The sequence below is a fragment of the Aspergillus wentii genome (genome assembly GCF_001890725.1).
Source record: "Aspergillus wentii DTO 134E9 unplaced genomic scaffold ASPWEscaffold_8, whole genome shotgun sequence".
Lineage (NCBI taxonomy): Eukaryota > Fungi > Ascomycota > Eurotiomycetes > Eurotiales > Aspergillaceae > Aspergillus > Aspergillus wentii.
The window spans coordinates 922,611-941,341 of record NW_024467839.1 but is presented as its reverse complement, the minus strand read 5'-3'; the positions used below and the strand labels follow the sequence as shown (position 1 = coordinate 941,341).

Sequence of the window (18,731 nt, the reverse complement as noted above, 5' to 3'; positions counted from 1 at the left end):
ATGGCTATAGCTGATGATTGGACTGGGATATATCTACTATGGAACTTAATTCCCATAACCATTGAGTCTCCATTGAGTGGATTAAGACAAGATATGTCCATTTCAGACTTTGCGGTGGGTGGTGCTGAGGCCGACCGATAACGTAAGCTTACGGTCTTGATGATCTCTGACAGGTTTTAATTTCCAGATTTCGCTTTGAGATTTACCTTCCAGTAATCTCAGTCAAGACATGCACCAATACAGTGATAAGACAATGGGGGGAAGGGGCGGAACACTCCCGATGGGGGCGAATAAGAACCAAAAGGGAGCCAGAAAGCCATCATTGGAGCAGCAATCAAGACTTACTTGGATGGACTGAAACAACAAGATGCGTGTGGATCGAATTCTCTTCTGGGCGTTGATCAAAGCACCAAATGAGCGCCTGAGAGCCATCTATTGGATCGCTGTGATTCTTCCCGGGATAGGAGCCAGAACTTGCCTTCGTGGGCGAGTGAACAGACCTAATCAGTCCAGACCGTGTTTGAGTAACCATGTATGTATGTGCATGGAAAGAGCTCAGAAATCTGCTCAACGGCTTGAGAGGCCCACTGTCCACTGTCCAGTCTCTGGGATTTGGTCCGGTTCACGATATGGTACAAGAAAGCCTTGTCGAAAAACCTTATTGCCCGTTGTCACCTGCAATGCAACTGGAGCTTATGCTCAGGAATGCCTCTCACATGCTCTCCCGACCGTGTACTGGATTCCATAACCGTTATGGGCGAAACGAAGTTATCGGGTCTTTACTGACTTCTGCTGGCTAATATGAAGGTGACTAGTCCCAAAGCTGCTTGATTCATTTCTCTCCATGGCCCCTCTCAGACGAAACCTCAATTCCACATGCTACCCTTTCATATCAATTGCGAAGAGAAATCTGCCTCCAGCCTCCCCTCCCCATTCCCCCCCAACCAGGATGGTACAATGTATATTGCCATCATTTTACTGGAGTACCCTTTCCCTCTCTTCTGATCGTATCGGACGATTATGCAGTAGCCCATATCATGATTTTGTTCAAGGGGAGAAGGGGCTTCCGGAATCCATCTATCCAGGTTCGAGAAGAACACGTCAAATATGCCGACAACATGTTTGCCTGTCTTCTTTCCTCTTGCTGTTTTCGTATCGGGTTTCGACATAGGGGAAGGGGGCTATGCTACAATGCCTTCTATGACTAGATCCAAATGAAGCTGAAGTATCCAGAACAAAATCAAGGACTCTAGTCTTGGCTTTCCCGGCTTCTGATTTCCCGGGCGGCAAATGCGCTCAGCGTCGCTTGATACTGTTACGGGTGTGGTGGTGTAGGTCCTGTTGTGGTGGGTGGCCTTCATGCACCCCCTCAACGACTATTTCAATGGTCGTCCTTTGACCTTGTTTCGGATCGACGACTTTCTATACCCTATCGTCGATACTCTTCGGGTGCGTATGCATTATAGAGACCAAATCAGAAGTCGTGATAGGCTTTTTGTTTTTTTAGGAAGAATCTAGACTATAGACATGAGAAGCAAATAATAATATAGACCTCTAAACCGCTGCTTTTCTCCGTATGAACTCAACGCAAAAGGAAAAATAAATGACACGTTGGATGTCTTCAAGAATCATCATTATCGATCAGATCATACAATACAAAGAAAAGATCCTCAGCCGTGAGTTTAGTTTTTTAAGCCCGCCTGACGAAAAGAAAAGAATCCAAAGTGTCGTGCCGTAAGAAAAAGACTAAAGAAGCAAAGGAAATATTTTTTAAGTGGTTCTCTTTGCGAACTCGACGCGGAGAATAAGGTGGCGGTAACCGACTAGAAAGAGAGACAAGTGTGTTAGCATTCTTTGGTTGTAATTGGGCCACGGATTGGGAGAGAAACATACAGCCATCCACTTTCTCGCAAGCACGCGCAGCGTCGTCCCGGTCTGCGAAGCTGATGAATGCGAATCCCTTGGCTCTCTGGGTTTCTCTGTCTCTGGCCAAGAAGACTCTGGTGACACGACCGAAACGCTCGAACAAATCCCGCAGCTCTTGCTCTTCGGCCAACTCGCTCACCTGTCGTGGAGAAAAAAAAAATTGCGTCAGCCATAGGTCATATATATATAGAAATATTTTAGAACAACAGGCAGCAACACTTACGTTTGTAACTCTCAGAGTAGCCAGGTCGTCCTTCTCGTACTTGCCACCCATTCTCTCACCACCGCTTGCAGCACCCTTTCGTAGATGAGGAGGCACGTAGCTGGAGGTGCCAGTACCAAGACCTCCAGCAGCGGGCTCCTCGGCGCCTCCTTCGGCAGCGGCTCCGCCCTCGTCGACAGGAGCCATGGTGTCCTTGAACGGACAACGAGCAGTAAAGTGCTCTCCGCTGCAAATACGACACTTGACCTTCTTGTCCTTGAGCTGGTCCTTCATGCTGCCCTTTTCGCCACCATCCTTCTCGGCCTCCTTGGCCTGCGCCTTCCAGTTCACGCTGGGTCGGAAAACAATGTTCTCACCCACGGAGGTGGTGTCGAACGAGGGGCCGGCAGCGTGGCCCTTCTCGAGACCAAACTTGGCCCACGACCGTCTCTCGGCGACCTGGGGGTTGACATGCTCGCGAACGACCGTGGTCTTGATCCGGCGGGTGACCTTGACTTTCTTGCCTTCGTCGTTGAAGCGGTAGGAAATCACTGTCTTGGTGCCATCTTTGTTGGTTGTGACTTGTTGCGCGGGGAGCGCGGAGGGGTCATCGAACTCCTCGTCGTCGGCCCAGTCGGCGGCGCGGCTGGAAAATAAAATATTTTGGTTAGAATATCTTCAGCGGCGATTTTGATTTTGGAGTTGACTCACTTGGCTAGCTTGGACATGGTGTATGCTGTGCGGATCGGGCGAAATGCTGCTGAATTTCTTTCTGGATTTCAACGAAAGTCCGTTGTGGATTTGTTCGGCGCGGCGAAGGCTGTGGCGCAGTGTGTGGCTGGTGTGAGAAGTCACGTGGTCTATACAACCACATCTCATCGAGTTCTCAGGAAATAGAAAGTTTCAATATGAAAATATTTTCAAGAAGTTTCATTTATACTGAATTATATTCATCTACAATTTATTTTGGATCTATCATACGATGGGCATCATATACATCTACTGGTTTCTTGGTAGGTATAGCTCGATTGCATTGGCAAAAGAAAACGCAATATCTAATTGAAACTATCTGCCACTAAACCAAAATTCAAGATCATAAAAGCCTTTTCCAAAAAAACGCAATGAGTGGAAACGGCATTGAAAGGAAACCACCGCAGACCGAAAAGATCATAAGATAAGGATATCACACGTAGTCGACTTTCACGCTGCCATGGTTCTTGCCTTCGTACCAAAGTGTGTATTCGCAATGGGCAGAGAAATATGCTGCATGGATTTGGAAATGAATTTGATTGTAATTCTTGCCGTCTTTACCGAGACAAATTGGGATGCGAGCCTTTTGAATTACGCCCAGGCTCGGGTTCAAAAAGGCGTGCTGCTTCATGCCTGAGAGCTTCCTATTAGCTTTTCCTCCTATCATTCTATTGTGAGATACTCACGGCGATTGAAGTACAGAGGCGCACTTTCACCCAGTGGAGTATCCAGCTCATAGATGGTGACACTGATAGAATCAAAAGTGCCGCTTCTCGTACGCTGATTCCGCAACCATCTTGTTTCAATAGCCTCTGCTTCTTTGATTGCATCTCCCTGGGAATTGTAAGCGACGGTTTAATATTTTATGCTATGAAGTCGAATGCCTGAACCTTCTGAATGAACCAATCCATCACATCAATGCTGTATTCGCCGCTGAAATAATCCCAATACCTGGCAGATGCATTAGACCTAGTATATGAAAGTAAAGATGCGTTGCTCACTTCTTTCTCTCGTCATGTAGTTCATCGATAAACTTGGTGGATTTCAGCATTCCGTAGTTCTTTCTAGCCACCCGTGACTCGACCGAGGCTTGGGGTGCTAGAGTAGAGATGTCCCCAATTGCTTTGGTTAGGGCTCCTCTAACCACAGCAGTCCAACCGTCAACTGGAACCAAAATCTCGATATCAGGAAACCAATCGCGGAGATATTTGCGAAGGTACGGGCTTTGCCCAAAACCACCGACCAGAAAAACAGCCTTCACCTGTTTCTTAGATTTCTGGATTTGATCCTCTACGAGGTTATGGACATCCCGAAGAACCGGCAAAAAAATGCCCTTCATTTCACGTCCAGTCACATGAAACCGACCCCGACAAACTCCATTCTCTTTGTTATCCAGAATTCCGGGGACTGGAAACATGAAGTCATCGTCTGGGTTTCCAGTGCAGGTTCTTTTCGCGACGGTCTCGAATCGATCGACTGCTTGTTCCAACGTGTCACGCCCCCAGCCAGGGCAGGAGGATAGCCGTTCCTCTATAAACTCCTCAAACCGCCTGTTCAGAAAAGTACTTCCGCAGAGTGACCCAGTTCCTGGTGCCTCCTCCTTGAGGCGTAGATTGGGCTTAAACTCAATGATTGAAAAGGTTATAAGATCAACGGTCCCACCGCCTGCATCACATATAACGATAGTGTCCCCAATATCCAGCCCATGGGGATTTGATGCTTGTAGGGTATGCATCGCAGCAGCTTCGGGCTCTGAAATAATGCGAATCTTCGCGCTTTCCCCAAACCCTGCCTCTTCAGCGCAAGAAAGCGTTTTCGTTTTGGCCTTGTCTGACCACACTGCTGGAACTGTAATGACAAATTCCAATGCCATTTTTTCAATGGCTTTACCGACTTGTTTTTTCAGAACTTTGAGTGTATGCTCTCGCAAAGACCGGAGGTAGTCAGTGACGATTCCTTCTGGCGACGTATGGTGGGACGTGGGAATAGAACGACAATCGCTGTAAGTAGAAGAAAGGCTTGAATTTATCCCAGGCTTTTGATCAGGATCGAGTTCGAGTTTGATCCATTGAGTACGCGGCATGCTTTCGAGAATCTGGGACCCCCATACACATACCGGTCCTGATTGCCCGTATTTGTAGGCGACTTCCGTAGGTACTTTATCATTTGTCATTCCATCGTGAAAGTCAGAAGAGCCTTGTGGCCATTACTTGATGGCATATTGGGCACTTGGCTGTAATGGTGTCAGAAATTTCGGACTGTAGAGAGGAAGATAACTTACATTTGTCGTTTGAGCCCATGCAACACCAGAATAGGTGGTCCCGAAATCAACGGCAACGACAATACTTCTTCTTGAAGACTGTCTCGCCATTCTGTTTGGAGTTGGTGCTGTTCAAAGGTTAAAAGTGATCTCCAAACGAAAAGTCTCCAGAATTGCGGTCGATAGTTGAAGTGTTGGGATCGAAGGAAGAAGGCGGAGGTCTTTGAAAAAAAGAGAAAAAAAGAGAGGAGGGGGAGAGGGAATGTTGTGGAAATAAAGCGTGAGGTCTCCGAGTGTTTTTTATATTGGAGTAACAGCTCGATTCAAAGTGAGGTGAAAGTGAATTGCTTTTGTCGTTTTATACCTCACTGCCCAGAAGTCAACGAGAGGGTCAGGGCGTTTTTAAGATGAAGGTTCTCAACTTACAGACATCCTCGAGATTATTATCTCAGCCTCTACTCAATCTTCTTTCTCTTCATTCGCCCTCTCACTGTTTTGCTTTTGACTTTTCTCTTCGCTCTCTTCATCTTTCCAGCAATTATCCAAGATATTACATCCAGCCATCCCCATCCTAAGCCATCAGTGCATTTCTTCTCTCCCGGAACTCACAATGGACTCGGACATCAAAATTGAGGTAGGTTATAACCATAACTTTTGCCATAACTTTTTCTCTGATATATGGAATTGGCTAACCGCTGACTGTTTTGCATAGAGCCAAGACACACTGTCATCTCGTAACGGTCAAGCCCATAATCTGCAACGTGGTTATAATGAGCAGTTGAACCAGTTAGGAAAGAATTTCCAACATGCTGTTGACCAACTTGTCGCACAACAACATTCCTGGTTGAGGGAATCTTTGGCCCAGAAAGAATCAGAATTGCGGAAGGCGAATCGACGCATTCTAAAGTTGGAGGATGAGCTTGATGACTGCCATGCTCAGATATTCAGATTTATTCCTACTTACGAAATCAGCGATGCTACGATCTCGAACGAGTACATTCAACTGCGAGAAAATGTGTCTAATTGGATGGAAGGGCTTCCAGACATCACCAGATTCGCTGATACCTATGAACCGTCACGGAGAGGAGCTCCGTGTAATTTACAATCATTATCCGACGATAAAAGACGCAACTTTGTTCCCAGGAGAATGTGATGCTGCACAGACAGAGATCTTGATGCAAATGACCTTCAAGTTAATCTGGAGCAAAACTTTCAACAGTCCCATTTTCGAGGGAAATTCATCAGGCCAAAGGCTTTTTGAAACTCTCCAAAGCCAAATGTGTTGCTTGGAGCCAAAGAAAGGGTCGACTATCTAAAATATGCTTGGTCAGCTTAGATGCTAACCGAAGATTTATAGATTCCAAAAGTATCGACCTATGGAGGTCAGATACAATTCGGGCTTATACATCTTGCGGGCAATACCAGGAACAAGTTAAAACGCGTTGCCATGATCTTGCGACTCACCTCTGCGGTATCCTGAAATTTTTTGCCTTCGTGGATCCCGTGGGTACTATCGATTGGGACCGCAAGGGGGATAGATTCAAAGAGGAGATCGCAGTACATGCTGCTGAACTATCCACCAAAATGCATTGCTCTACCGAAATGTACATCTGGGAGTGGTACATCGATGCTGAGTGGTACTCACATGGTGTTATCAGAAAGCATGACATGGAGAGATTCATCGTCATGGACGCTCATACGCATAACAAGGTTCCAAGCTCCAAATTTGCAAGCCTTCCAGACAATGCAAAAATTGGCAAGCTTTTCATGGTGTTCTACCCGGCGCTGTATCGACACGGGAGGGAGGGACGGCGTAATATCAGGATCACAAAGGCTGTCATCCTCATTCGTGTTAAGGATCGGTCACATCAGATCAAAAATGAAATAAACAATACTGGCTGCTTTAGTCAAGTGCTGGCAACGGCGCCTTGAAGCATGGACCTCGTCAGGAAAAGCCCTAAGCCAGGAGGCAGTGGAGAGCCAACAGTATTGGAGTCCATTGCCCCTCAACATGCTCTTTTCACAACAATTACTAAAATCAGAAGGCCGTTAGTCCAAGGTTCCTTTTCTTCTTTTGTTTATTTTTTGCTTTCTGATTTCTTTCTTGCCCAGCACAACAGACCTTTCGCGGGTTTCCTCGTACCAGAATGTCAATTGCAAGTCTGCTTTTCATGCGATATTCAGTAAATAAAGAAGTTTAGTCGAATCAGATACCTTTCAAGACACGGATATGGTCTTCGTAGCGGTAGAAAGGGGCGAACACGAAGTCGTCCGGGTGCAGATGGGGAAGGAAGCAAGTCACATGCATACTCCTGTCTCAGCCCTGCTGCGAAAACACAAGCTTTACCAAATAACAGACTTTGAAGCTCCCAGAAATCCAACATCAATTGGCCTGAAAAAGTCCTTTCAAGGTATCATAGTTCTTCTACCCTGAGCATATCAATAGCAAGTTTTGCTCTGACATCTGGTTCCGAAATCACTTTAGGGCTGTGTCTTATAGCGTCACCATGGCTACCTTTGTCTCGACAACAACAGTAGAGCAGAACAGACGACGGCCTTTAACGAATAGCAGAACGGCCAATCCGAAGAAGACGTTTTCTCGAAGATCTGCTAGGATGTACTTCACATGATACCGGGACAACTCGCACCGTACAATCATACACCACCAGCAGATCAACTGTCGTGTCTATGTCGTGCTTCACGATATATGCAGCTCGAGAGTGAATTCAACTGAGGACAAATCTCTTTCATTGGGTAAGGCTCTTGTCCCTTATGAAAAAGCGCGCGCCTAGAATCAGGGTTGAGAAATGGGCACCGGACGGGATCATGTACGCGTTACAACCAGTCAGATCTGCGCAGTTCCCTAATTTATTCATCTCGATAGGAGATAATAGTCACTTCCGGCACTGGTCTATACGATACGGAGCACGGTTGGGGATGAGACTGCGCGGAGACAAGTTTTCTTTGAAGATAAGTGGAACTGCCCTGTTTGGAGTTATCAACACACTCATTGGCACTGGGCAAGATTTAAGTCTCCAGTCATTATTTACTTCTACCCCGGATTTCGAAGCGCAGATCTTGATCAAAATTGAATAAATTAAGCTCAAGTGCTATCAAAAAGCATGCTCATAAAACTTCTATGTACATTTATCGTCATCCATATATGCAACAGTTATATTCTCTAATGCAGAGACCCAAGGTAGCTCATTAACGATATATCACAACTCCTTGAATCATAGTATTTACCGCCCGAATATTTTCAACTCGATGGGCCTCAACACAATATACATGACAGCCGCAAAGGCAAAGGCTAATTCGAAACCAATATCACCGCCGGTGGGTGCTGCACCCGCATGCAGTGCAATGGGTCCGACATACCAGCTCTGGCTCATACCTGTGATCATGCCGGCAACACCAAAACCAAAGGAGACGGCGGCGGCAATACCAACAGGGAGCTTCTCACGCTGGTCATACAGCTCTGGACGATAGCCCGAAAACCCACGCTTGAAGACAAGGTGGTCACTGAGTGCGATACCGGAGTATATGGCCAGCCAGTAGGCGATGAAGTTCATAAAGTTCTCGAGGATGGTCTCAAAGTGGGAGTATCCGGGAATGCCAATGGCGATGGAGGCACAAGAACCCAAGAAAACCCAGATGAATCGAGGGACACGCTGAGAATAGCGACTCAAGACTTGAAGAGTCAAGGCGACGGAATAGATGTTTGGGCAGTTGTTTGCAATGATGGAAAGAGCGAGAATGACGAGACAGAACTTGCCGAAACCACCCAGAGGCTCAAGAACAGCACCCAGCAAGCCTCCGTTTCCAGAGGCTGCATAGCCCTGCTGATACTTGTTGTCCCCGCCGTCAATGCTTGTTGCTGTCATGATCGCAATTCCCAGGAACTGGGTGAATATAAGGGGAACGATAAGTCCGAGCCAGGCAGAGAAGAAGATCTTGCGCTTGCTGCGGTTTGCGGGCTGGTACACCGTGTAATCCGCGGCGTAGCTAGTCCATCCGGTAGCGAAACCGTACACAGTCGAGCCAAAAGACAAACAACCACCTATTTCCGATTTTCCAACTCCCATGGGCAGATTTTGGAATGCACCAGAGTGGGCAAAGGTACCGAAAACGATCATGAAAACAATGAAGGTGGGAATCCAGCTCCAATATTCGTAGGCATGGACAACCTTGTATCCGGCAAAGGTGATGAAGAGAGTGCAAAATGCAATAATGAGGATACCGGCAAATCCAGGTACGTCGGTATTTACCGCATGGATGAGCTGGGCACCAACAATGGAGTTTGCAGCAGACCAGCCCACGCAGGCAAGGACGTTGAGGATGGCAACTGAAGGAAGGCATATCATCAGCCACAGCTCGCTGGGACAATAGGCTGATACGGGTAATGCTCACTGAATTTTGTTCCATACCAGCCAAACCAAAACCTCGAAAGAACCATTTGGCGCAAGCCAAAGGCAGGTCCAAAACACGAGAAGAAGCAAACCGTCATCACACCAAGCAGATTGAAAAAGAGACAGACGAGGATAGCATCGACAAAGCCGAGATCGAAGAGGGATTTTCCGAGAACACCAATTGCGAAAGAGCTAACCACCATGTTGGCCGCCAGCCACTATTCCCGCTGTCAGCGGACGGTTTTCAGGAACAACATCCTTAAAAAAGAGACGTACCATGCTGCCAATATTGAAGTACGAGGTGTCCGTCTGCTCCTCAGCTGGCACACGTTCGATACCTCGCTGCTCAATGTTGAGCTTCCCGGCCAGCCGTTGGATCTTGGCGTAGAGAGAGTTGCCATATACGAAGCTCTCTCCGCGCACTGCATTATCGCTGGTGTCATCGACGAAAGGCACGTTGCCCACCTGGGGGGCCTTTTCGATATCGTGATCGCTACCGCCAAACATTGTGCCGATTGGGTAGTGCACCGTATTTCTCAACGGAGCTATTGGATTTTGTGCAGAACCCCGCCAGTCAAGAGGAGAGGACACAATCCTTATGGGGGCGTGTGAAAATTGATTAATCGAAGAGCTCGAGAAGCTCAGCGACTAAGCAAGATTGGAAGAGGGAGAGAAGGGGGAAGAAAAGGGAAAAGGACGGACGTCACATCTTTCTTTCTTTTTCTTTTTTTTCTCTACAAGAGGGATGGGGAGAGGAGCTTCAAATATGTGTTCGCGCGCCGCGACAATTTCTTTCCCACATTTGCCTGGCCCACCGAGCGTGTTCTGGAAAAGGAAACGCATGCCTATGATTGGAACATCCGGAAGGAAGACTCGGACAAGCCCCGTTCGTGCCATCGCGTAAAAACCCGGCCTCGTTTCTCTCTCGTGCGACTCAAGGGGTGAGACTGTCGCGTGTTGCCTCGCCAGTCACAGAAAAGGCTTGACAATTTCTTGTTTCGAGATTCGGCCAATCGTGTGCCGGTTTGATATCGCCCGCCAATGGAAAACTCTGCCTCGGAGGCTCCACTTATCCGTTGCAGCCCTCGCCCATCGGACAACCCGGGGACCCACGGTGCTATGGCCAATCAGAGGGGAGGATAGCGGCTGAATAGTGGAGCCTAGAACTTCGCGTGGGTGGGTGGGTAAAAGCGGTGATTGGATCGGTGGCAACGAGGATTGATAAGGCATTATCTCCCACTGGTCGATGCTACCTCATTAAGCTACAGCATACGGGCAAAGAACTGATAATGACTGTCTGTAAGATTAATGCTAAAGATATGGTGACTCTGCATAGCTGATATATCTGAGTACTGTATACTCACAGATACTAGGAAGAATATAGGGAGTTAAAGACCAAGTCATAATCAGAACATTCCAATGCCATATTTCTATTGATTTATTATTGATAAAACAAATGGATTATTTTGGAGTAACCTGAATGTAGCATCATGAGATTAAATTAGACTGGTACCTTGCCTTAGTACTCTACCATTCAGGGGTTGTATGATCGTTGACTGTGACTGACAGTTTATGCGAAAGTTATTTCTTGCTTGGCTCTAAAACAAGCCTCTGATAGTACAAGATAGCTGTTATTGCCTGTAGTGGACACTATCAAATGCCATCATCAGCTTAATCTATCATGCTTTCCCAAGCAACCAACTGTTTCCGCTCCTATCCAAAAGCCAATCTCACCACAGACAACGTTATCAGTAGCATCTACCCCTGTCTTTCTCATCGTCACCCCCAATATCTTATCTAGGAGTCGTCTTCAGGAAGCGGCCGACGCCGAATTGCGATGTTTCAGTATCGAAAGCCCTTTTGGGGTTACTTTCCTAGATCTACCTACCTAGGTAGTCAGCAGGTCTTGTATCATGATAAAATTGTCGGAAAGCCTATACGAACCTATCATTCCCCAGAGTATACCCACGTTTGTTAATAATTAGACAAAAGCCTAAGCTTCAACCTATCGCATAGTATGTATCTACCTATCTATCTATCTTCCTTACGTTCCCCCGCAATCCCCAAATCCCACCCCCCACGTCCGGCGTTCAGGGTCAGGCCAGGCACAGTGCGGAGATGGCCGAGTCTTCATTATCTAGGCCGGAAGAATACGAACTGCGAAGCTTAGACATGACTTGCATGTATGCATGTATATACAGGCCATCTTGCCAGTAGCCAGCCCTAATGATGTACATTGGTGAAGTCATGTCGTGAACATGCCCTAATGGTTCGTTCCTCGTTCCTTTTCCCCTGCGGTGGCTGGATATGGGTGGATCGCCAAACTCCATCCGGTCCATGGCAGACTCCACTATAACCAGACCGCAAATCCATCGGTTGGCTATCCACATTGGATGAAGAGTTTTTTTTTTTTTTTTTTTTTGCTGTCGTGTCGTGTCTTCACTACTCTACATCCATACTATATTAATATTATTCTTATGACGCAGGTGTTCACAATAAATCAAGTTGAGATTGAGATTGTTGGGGCAGAATTATGATGTAGTTATGATTTAGGACTGGAGCTAAATAGATCCATACGAAGGTGACAGGAAGTTTTATCTAAACAGGCTACACAGGATTTTATCAATCCATGATTTACCTGGTTAGTAGTACTTGTTATTCAAGTATCGGACGTTCGGGATACCGAGTCATCTTCAATTCGGTGCCAAGGGATTTCGTCAACTGATGTGGACCCGGTTTGGCCAAGTTCCTGAGACTAGCTGACCTATGTTTAGATGAGGCTTGGGAATATCCAGATGAAGATTCAGAAGATCGAGAACATTGGTCTGAAGGGATTATTCTATTTTAACATGCGCGAGACTTTCTGTGGATAGCATATTGTTATCAGAAGAATTAGGATAAGCGACCTTTACCAGTGCAAATACTGCTCCGCAATGGATGGGCCAAGACAGAAATTAATGGTATATTCACAAATAGATCTTCTGTCTACCAAAGATGGATATAATATACGTAACAATCAAGACATAACACATTTTACAGCTTAGCAATCATCTTGTTACCCTTCTGCAACCAGGCAACGGCATCTGTGACAAGCTCGTCGACGATAGCCTTGGCGGGCTTCTTCTCGTTGACCACAGCGGCAACCTTGCCCATCAGGTATGGGCGGGCGTTGTCCAAGGTCTCGTCATCAACGTCATCCGACAGGTTCTCAAAGTCGTGCTCAACGGGGATAACACCCTTGGCGGTAAGCTGCTTAATCTCCTCGGCGCGGTTCTCTTCCCAGTTCTTGATGTAGGCGTTGTTGCGGACACGGAGAGGGCGACCCTAAAATACGTTAGTAACATGCTATAATATAATGGACTTCAGCGAGAACTCACAGTGAAAATGATAGTGCGGACGTTGTCATCGAAGCCAGAAGTGCGAACAGCTTCCTGGTGAGCCACAGGAGCACCGGCCTCATCGGACAGGATGAAACGGGTACCAACCCAGACGGCAGAGGCACCAAGCATGAGAGCAGCGGCAACGGACTGGCCGTTGAACAAACCACCGGCAGCAATGACCTGCACGGGCTGACCGGTCAAGGGGCTCTTCTTGCCTGAGCACAGCTTGGCAACGGTAGGAATGAGAACGGTAGTCGGGACATCACCAGTGTGTCCACCACCTTCACCACCCTGAGCACAGATGATATCGGCGCCAGCGTCGAGGGCCTTCTGGACATGCTTGGGGTGGCCAATCATGTTCATGTAGAGGATACCGGCAGCGTGGAGTCTGTCGACAACGGGCTTGGGGGCAACACCGACGGCGGAGACAAAGAGCTTAGCGCCGCTCTCGATGATAATATCGACAAGCTCATTGAGCTTTCCCTTGGTGTAGTCGTAGCTGATGAGAGAGAAGAACAAAGGTTAGCATTTCCGAAACAACCGAGCGGTATACCAAGCAGGGCTCTTACTTGGTCTTGCGAGCACTTCCTCCAACCTGGGGAAGCAAAAGATCAACACCGAAAGGTGCATTCTTGTCATTCAAAAAGCTCTTGAGCTCTGCGATCTGTTCCTTGAGCATATCGGGGGTGTAGCCGACACCACCGATGACACCCAGACCACCCGCGTTGGTGACCGCTGCGGCCAGCTTGGGCCCAGCGGCCACGTTCATACCTGCCAGCAGGACGGGGTGGTTGATCTTGAGAAGATCGGTAACAGTAGTACGGATTTGCTCTATACACGGATGTGGTTAGTACAAGATGTTCTCCCAATTTCTCATCTCCTCATCGGTGAGGAGACGGAGTGCGGAGTTGTATGGAAGGGTAAACATACGAGGAGAGGCCATGATTGCTAGGATGATACCAGAGTATTATGAGATTCAACAGACGCTCCAGAAGTCAAAGATAACGTAGTCAAGGTTAAAGATAGATGTCAGAAAAGGGGATGAAATCCGGGGAAGATATAGCACTGAGCAGCCTGGGAACCGAGGAGGCGACGTTCACATTACTGCAAAACAGCCTCGGCCCAACAAGGCCGCGTGAGGCCACGACCTGCAGCTGGTCACGCTGGAATAGGCGTGAAACTGCCGACGCCAAGCCCTTGCTGACTAAGGGCGGGGTTAAGTACTTGTTGATACCTCAGGTATGAAGTCAAGTCACGTGGGAAGATATCAGCTGACTTCGCGTCTGTCTGCTTTCGGTGACGTTATCCATGACACTCTTTTGTTCACGGACAAAAGCATAATGATGAGCTGTAGACCAGCTGTTGGCTGGCGTAGCAGTGCAGCATCGCTGAATTCTGCCTACTGCATCCATCGTTTATGGCAGTCTTCCAGGACAGGCTCACCGTCCGCTTCGGGTGAATTGGTGGCTTCTGCACATCAGCCAATCCATAGACGCTTTTATGCGAGTCGGACGAAGAGGCAGGTTACGTTCTGATTACCTCTGTGGTTGATCTTCTAGTCTAACTTACTATATAGCACCTTGATATCTTCTAATTCAAGTATGTACTTCTTGAATGTGCGTCCAGCGCAGTCTTCTCCGTTAGAATCTTGTATTCTCGCCCGTAGAAGAGACCTGGAACTAAACATCTCACAGGAACTTCCCTGCAGACCAGGCTGTCTTGCAATGGAACGCCACTGACGCCTTTCCGACTCAACCGGGGCTTTTCTACTAGCCCGTTGAATCTTAAAGCTAAGATGGATGCTGTCAACGCCTCCTCTCACCGGGCCTTCATTGCTCTGGGGAGTAATGTAGGAGACCGGATCGAAATGATAGAAAGCGCACTTCTTGAAATGGAGAGGGCAAATATCAAAGTCAAAAGAACAAGCTCACTGTTTGAGACCGAGCCCATGTATGTCCTCGATCAGGATCCTTTCATTAATGGGGTCTGCGAAGTTAGTTACTACCCATTCTCTGTCCCTAATTATATCAGCTGCCGTGATCTATTCTGACAAATACATCCAGGTTGAAACCAGCTTAGCTCCCATTGAGCTGCTTAATACTCTTCAGTCTATTGAGATTGAGCTGGGGAGGAAGAAACTGATCGAGAAAGGCCCGCGGTCTATTGATCTCGATATTCTTTTGTACGACCAAGAGGTTTTTTCCCATGAACGTCTCAACATCCCTCACAACCTTATGCTAGAACGAGACTTTGTTCTACGGCCGCTTTGCCAGTATGTATCTCTATGAGATGGGTCTCACAAAACACGAGCTAATAGAAATACAATCAGACTGATCCCTCACGAACGATCTCCTCTTCCTGGGCAGAACCTGACGTACCTCTCTCACCTCAAGTCACTTCCTCCACCAGTCCCAACACCTGTGGCCACGACCCACATCTCGTCCTCGTTCAAGTCGTTACATTCCACCGACCCCCAACGTCCAACTCACATCATGGCCATTCTAAACCTGACTCCCGATTCCTTCTCTGACGGCGGTGTTCATTCCCCAACCGACCTTTCCAACCTCACTGCCACCGTTCGTAAGTTCATCGAGTCCGGAGCAACCATCATTGACATCGGCGGCGAGAGCACTCGCCCAGGATCAGCCCCCGTGGGCGAGGCCGAAGAGCTCGCTCGAGTTATCCCCGCCATCAAACACATTCGCACCTCCATCCCCGAAGCCGCAAACATAGCCATCAGTATCGACACATATCGTGCTCGGGTTGCGGAAGAAGCCTGTGCAGCCGGCGCAGACATCATCAACGATGTCTCCGCCGGCTCGCTTGACCCAGACATGCTCTCCACCATGGCCCGGACTGGAAAATCCGTCATCTTGATGCACATGCGGGGCACCCCCTCAACCATGACCAAACTGACAGACTACCCGAACGGCGTCATAGCCGACGTCGGCTCGGAGCTTCTCGAGCGCATCTCGGCCGCCGAAGCTGCAGGGATTCGTCGCTGGCGTATCATCCTTGACCCGGGCCTCGGCTTCGCAAAGAACCAAAGCCATGATCTGACCATCCTGCGAGACTTGCAGAAACTCCGCACTGGTGTCGAAGGGCTGGATAATTTCCCTTGGCTTATGGGGCCTAGTCGCAAGAGGTTCATTGGTCGTCTCACGGGAGTAGATAAAGCAAGTGACCGTGGCTGGGGCACTGCGGCAACAGTAACCGCTAGTGTCGCCGGCGGTGCGGACATTGTTCGTGTTCACGATGTCAAGGAGATGTGGCAGGCGTCCAGAGTGGCGGATGCGATTTACCGAGTAGAAGAATCATAAACACGTTTTCTCGGGCGTGTAAAACAATCGAACACTTGATCAACTGGTGTTGGTTGGTTTGGTTTGTATATTCTCAACAATATCACAGCATGGCACTTCTAACTGTCAGATCACAAAAGAGAATGCTAATAGCAGAATTGAAAGAAAAATTAAAATTACATGTTTTATAAATAGCTTACTACCATTTCTTCTTCTATGGGCTATCACGAATTACTTTTAGATTCAACTCCCAACACTCGCTTTTTGAGCGAGAACTTGATTTCAAAACGATATACAAGAAGTGTAAAATAAAGAAGAAAAACACCAAAATAAAAATACTATTTTAAAGAATCTCAACTATAAAATAAGAAAAGTAATTCAAGGGGGAAAAAAAATCCGACTAGGCTATCTCATTGATATGGGAACGAACCACAATTTGAGAAGGCGACAAAAGCCAACAACACCCACAGCTACCAACATGACGGGAGAGAATAAAAGATACCATGGCTTCGATTGCTGTGTCATAGGGGATATCGACAAAATGTAATAGAACAAGAAAAGAGGATAAATAATTTAGAACGTCAGAGCACCAGTGGAATCAATAAGACCCATCAACAAAGTCACAAAAAAAGTAAATGATATGCGCACAATCCCATTCGAAACAGGAATCTGGCAAAATTGTCTGCGTTTTAGATGTATATGTATTCTGAGAAATATATCATCTAACTGTTCAAGTAGGTGCGGATGGCGCCTATATTGGGGGAGTTTTGAGTTAGCAATCTAATTATATCTCAGAGGTAGGTTGACTTCAAGGACAACCGAAGGGAATCTCACCTTGCAATTTGAATGCTCCTTCTCCAACAATCTGAGATAGATTTTCGAGGTCATCGCCAGCCGTGATTCCAAAACGACGGACAAAGTCCTTGGCTGCATTCTCCAAGTCCCCGTATCCATCGTCCATAGGGGGCAGGTCATCTTCGGGCCGGCCGAAATATGAGTTGCTGGAAATCGAGGTGGCACCATCAAATTGATTCAAACGTTGCTTGGCTTCTGCTTGCGCATTGGGATCGAATCTTTCCCGACCGAAGAATTCATCGGACGAAATACCCTTCTGACTACCGAATCTGCTCTTGTTCTGCGCGATTTCCTCATCTGCAATACAGGGTTAGTAATTGGATAAACTGGTTTGATGAGGGTAAACAAACCATCAGCAGCTGTCCTGGTGGGACCAACGGGGCCAACAGAGCCAAATCCAAGCTTCGAAGGAGCTGGCTTGGAACTGGCAGTTTGACCAAATCCTAGTCTTCCCATGCCCATTCCGAGACGTTCTACATCGCTAGAGCTCCGTTCGCTGGGCTTGCTGGTAGCACCAAAACCTCCCTTGCTGGAGCTGACTGGGGCAGGAGAAGCAACAGCTGGGGCCGCAGCGCTCGCCGTCTTGGCCTTAGCTTCAGCCTCAGCCTTCTCTGCTTCAGGGTCATATCCCAATTTCTCAATGCGCTCGGCCTCTTCTTTGGCCTTACGCTCGGCCTCATCAAAATCAATCACTTCCGCTCCGGCAACTTTCTTGGCTCCGAGTTTCGGGGCCTTCTTGGCTCCCAAGACACTACCCTTCTTCACACTACCAGCCGAGGCACCCTTTCGGACAGCTGTTCCGGTCCTGATAGCAGTGGGGGCAGGAGAGCTTTCCTTCTCCGAGGCTGAAAGGGGCGATTTCGAGCGGCCATTTCCGTTGGCACCGGCGTTCAAGAAGGGCGATGCGGTCCGACTCACCACCGGGGGAGTACCTGTGCGAGAAGGAGGGTTGCTGGGTCGCTTAATCGAGGGCTTATCCCAAGAGGAGAAAAAATCATCATCTGCATCACCAGCAGGGGTGTTCGAGCCATCGGAGGCGGCGGCGGGGACGTCCGTGATGACAACCTCTCCGGGGTACCTGAGTGGAATCAGAGGGTCAGCATTTTGCATTTTTATGCAAACACCAGGAATTTACTGACTGTTGTGCATCCGCTGCAGCCCGTCGCTTCAATTCTTCCTTGTACTTGACGGCTGCATTGCAGGTGTACTTCACCTTGCTATCCTTGCTGGCAAGAGCGGCAGAACCACCATGCGACTGGAAATACTTGGTGGCCGACTCATTTCCGCCGACTTTCATTAATCGAAGTTGCTCCCATTGCCACTCTAGTATGACCGATTAGTATTGCCATGGAAAAAGTGTATTCGTATCAGAGTATGCATACGGTCGAGGTTTGTGGAACGAACGAAGGAGATGTGAACACCCAGGTTTCGGTGATTGGACGAGCAGTCGAGACAAAGGTAGATACCGAGAGGCACAGAGGACCAGGTCGGGTTCTTCGAGTTGCAATCAAAGCATACCTAATAGAGAGTCAGAAAAGGGTCATCAAGAGTGGACAGGTGGGAGGAGGGGTTCTGCGCACCTTGTTTGCGGGTTTCTGTTTGAGTTTCTCAAAGATCTTTTGAGACTCCGTCTTGGAGGCACTCATTCTG

The 18,731-nt window shown here is 47.9% G+C and overlaps 9 protein-coding genes across 9 annotated transcripts; 4 read left to right on the top strand and 5 right to left on the bottom strand.

Annotated features, from left to right (window-relative positions):
* Positions 1 to 174: 174 nt before the first annotated feature.
* ASPWEDRAFT_683465 (uncharacterized protein) lies at positions 175 to 817 on the top strand. The gene has a single exon (XM_040838962.1). The coding sequence runs from the start codon at positions 368 to 370 to the stop codon at positions 746 to 748; it is 381 nt and encodes a 126-aa protein (XP_040684817.1). The 5' UTR covers positions 175 to 367; the 3' UTR covers positions 749 to 817.
* On the top strand, positions 648 to 1,265 carry ASPWEDRAFT_683854 (uncharacterized protein). The gene has a single exon (XM_040838967.1). The coding sequence runs from the start codon at positions 845 to 847 to the stop codon at positions 1,169 to 1,171; it is 327 nt and encodes a 108-aa protein (XP_040684816.1). The 5' UTR covers positions 648 to 844; the 3' UTR covers positions 1,172 to 1,265.
* Positions 1,266 to 1,770: 505 nt separating this feature from the next.
* On the bottom strand, positions 1,771 to 2,856 carry tif35 (translation initiation factor eIF3 core subunit g; the record flags this gene model as incomplete). The annotated part of the gene is made up of 4 exons (XM_040833582.1): positions 1,771 to 1,823; positions 1,894 to 2,065; positions 2,150 to 2,774; positions 2,840 to 2,856. 4 exons carry the CDS (start codon positions 2,854 to 2,856, stop codon positions 1,771 to 1,773), a joined length of 867 nt encoding a protein of 288 aa, XP_040684815.1.
* A 295-nt stretch (positions 2,857 to 3,151) lies between these two features.
* Positions 3,152 to 5,051, bottom strand: ASPWEDRAFT_187074 (Hsp70 family protein; the record flags this gene model as incomplete). The annotated part of the gene is made up of 4 exons (XM_040832165.1): positions 3,152 to 3,511; positions 3,565 to 3,712; positions 3,769 to 3,829; positions 3,880 to 5,051. 4 exons carry the CDS (start codon positions 5,049 to 5,051, stop codon positions 3,312 to 3,314), a joined length of 1,581 nt encoding a protein of 526 aa, XP_040684814.1. The 3' UTR covers positions 3,152 to 3,311.
* A 1,717-nt stretch (positions 5,052 to 6,768) lies between these two features.
* Positions 6,769 to 7,197, top strand: ASPWEDRAFT_45097 (uncharacterized protein). Its single transcript, XM_040836441.1, has one exon. The coding sequence runs from the start codon at positions 6,807 to 6,809 to the stop codon at positions 7,068 to 7,070; it is 264 nt and encodes an 87-aa protein (XP_040684813.1). The 5' UTR covers positions 6,769 to 6,806; the 3' UTR covers positions 7,071 to 7,197.
* Positions 7,198 to 8,214: 1,017 nt separating this feature from the next.
* ASPWEDRAFT_45096 (cytosine permease) lies at positions 8,215 to 10,477 on the bottom strand. The gene is made up of 3 exons (XM_040836440.1): positions 9,824 to 10,477; positions 9,549 to 9,765; positions 8,215 to 9,483 (listed from the first exon to the last, which is right to left on the bottom strand). Exons 1-3 carry the CDS (start codon positions 10,052 to 10,054, stop codon positions 8,381 to 8,383), a joined length of 1,551 nt encoding a protein of 516 aa, XP_040684812.1. The 5' UTR covers positions 10,055 to 10,477; the 3' UTR covers positions 8,215 to 8,380.
* Positions 10,478 to 12,331: 1,854 nt separating this feature from the next.
* ASPWEDRAFT_45095 (nitronate monooxygenase) lies at positions 12,332 to 14,051 on the bottom strand. The gene is made up of 4 exons (XM_040836439.1): positions 13,858 to 14,051; positions 13,497 to 13,758; positions 12,925 to 13,426; positions 12,332 to 12,871 (listed from the first exon to the last, which is right to left on the bottom strand). Exons 1-4 carry the CDS (start codon positions 13,868 to 13,870, stop codon positions 12,581 to 12,583), a joined length of 1,068 nt encoding a protein of 355 aa, XP_040684811.1. The 5' UTR covers positions 13,871 to 14,051; the 3' UTR covers positions 12,332 to 12,580.
* A 671-nt stretch (positions 14,052 to 14,722) lies between these two features.
* On the top strand, positions 14,723 to 16,247 carry ASPWEDRAFT_118592 (folic acid synthesis protein; the record flags this gene model as incomplete). Its single annotated transcript, XM_040828836.1, has 3 exons — positions 14,723 to 14,920; positions 14,991 to 15,199; positions 15,257 to 16,247. The coding sequence occupies 3 exons, from the start codon at positions 14,723 to 14,725 to the stop codon at positions 16,245 to 16,247; spliced, it is 1,398 nt and encodes a 465-aa protein (XP_040684810.1).
* Positions 16,248 to 16,948: 701 nt separating this feature from the next.
* ASPWEDRAFT_54401 (ADP-ribosylation factor GTPase-activating protein) lies at positions 16,949 to 18,727 on the bottom strand (the record flags this gene model as incomplete). Its single annotated transcript, XM_040838052.1, has 6 exons — positions 16,949 to 16,977; positions 17,061 to 17,378; positions 17,432 to 18,159; positions 18,221 to 18,404; positions 18,464 to 18,599; positions 18,662 to 18,727. 6 exons carry the CDS (start codon positions 18,725 to 18,727, stop codon positions 16,949 to 16,951), a joined length of 1,461 nt encoding a protein of 486 aa, XP_040684809.1.
* Between the last annotated feature and the right edge of the window lie 4 nt (positions 18,728 to 18,731).

What these genes read in the sequence shown, in the direction of transcription:
- ASPWEDRAFT_45096 (XM_040836440.1), bottom strand. Translation starts at nt 10,054, where the DNA reads ATGTTTGGCGGTAGCGATCACGATATCGAAAAGGCCCCCCAGGTGGGC. An exon ending in ACTTCAATATTGGCAGCATG is followed by an intron (nt 9,766 to 9,823) that starts GTACGTCTCTTT and finishes CAGCGGGAATAG; the next exon opens with TGGCTGGCGGCCAACATGGT. An exon ending in CTGGTATGGAACAAAATTCA is followed by an intron (nt 9,484 to 9,548) that starts GTGAGCATTACC and finishes GCCTTCCTTCAG; the next exon opens with TTGCCATCCTCAACGTCCTT.
- ASPWEDRAFT_683854 (XM_040838967.1), top strand. Translation starts at nt 845, where the DNA reads ATGGCCCCTCTCAGACGAAACCTCAATTCCACATGCTACCCTTTCATA.
- ASPWEDRAFT_683465 (XM_040838962.1), top strand. Translation starts at nt 368, where the DNA reads ATGCGTGTGGATCGAATTCTCTTCTGGGCGTTGATCAAAGCACCAAAT.
- ASPWEDRAFT_45095 (XM_040836439.1), bottom strand. An exon ending in GGAAGTGCTCGCAAGACCAA is followed by an intron (nt 13,427 to 13,496) that starts GTAAGAGCCCTG and finishes CTCTCTCATCAG; the next exon opens with CTACGACTACACCAAGGGAA. An exon ending in TCCGCACTATCATTTTCACT is followed by an intron (nt 12,872 to 12,924) that starts GTGAGTTCTCGC and finishes AACGTATTTTAG; the next exon opens with GGTCGCCCTCTCCGTGTCCG.
- ASPWEDRAFT_45097 (XM_040836441.1), top strand. Translation starts at nt 6,807, where the DNA reads ATGGAGAGATTCATCGTCATGGACGCTCATACGCATAACAAGGTTCCA.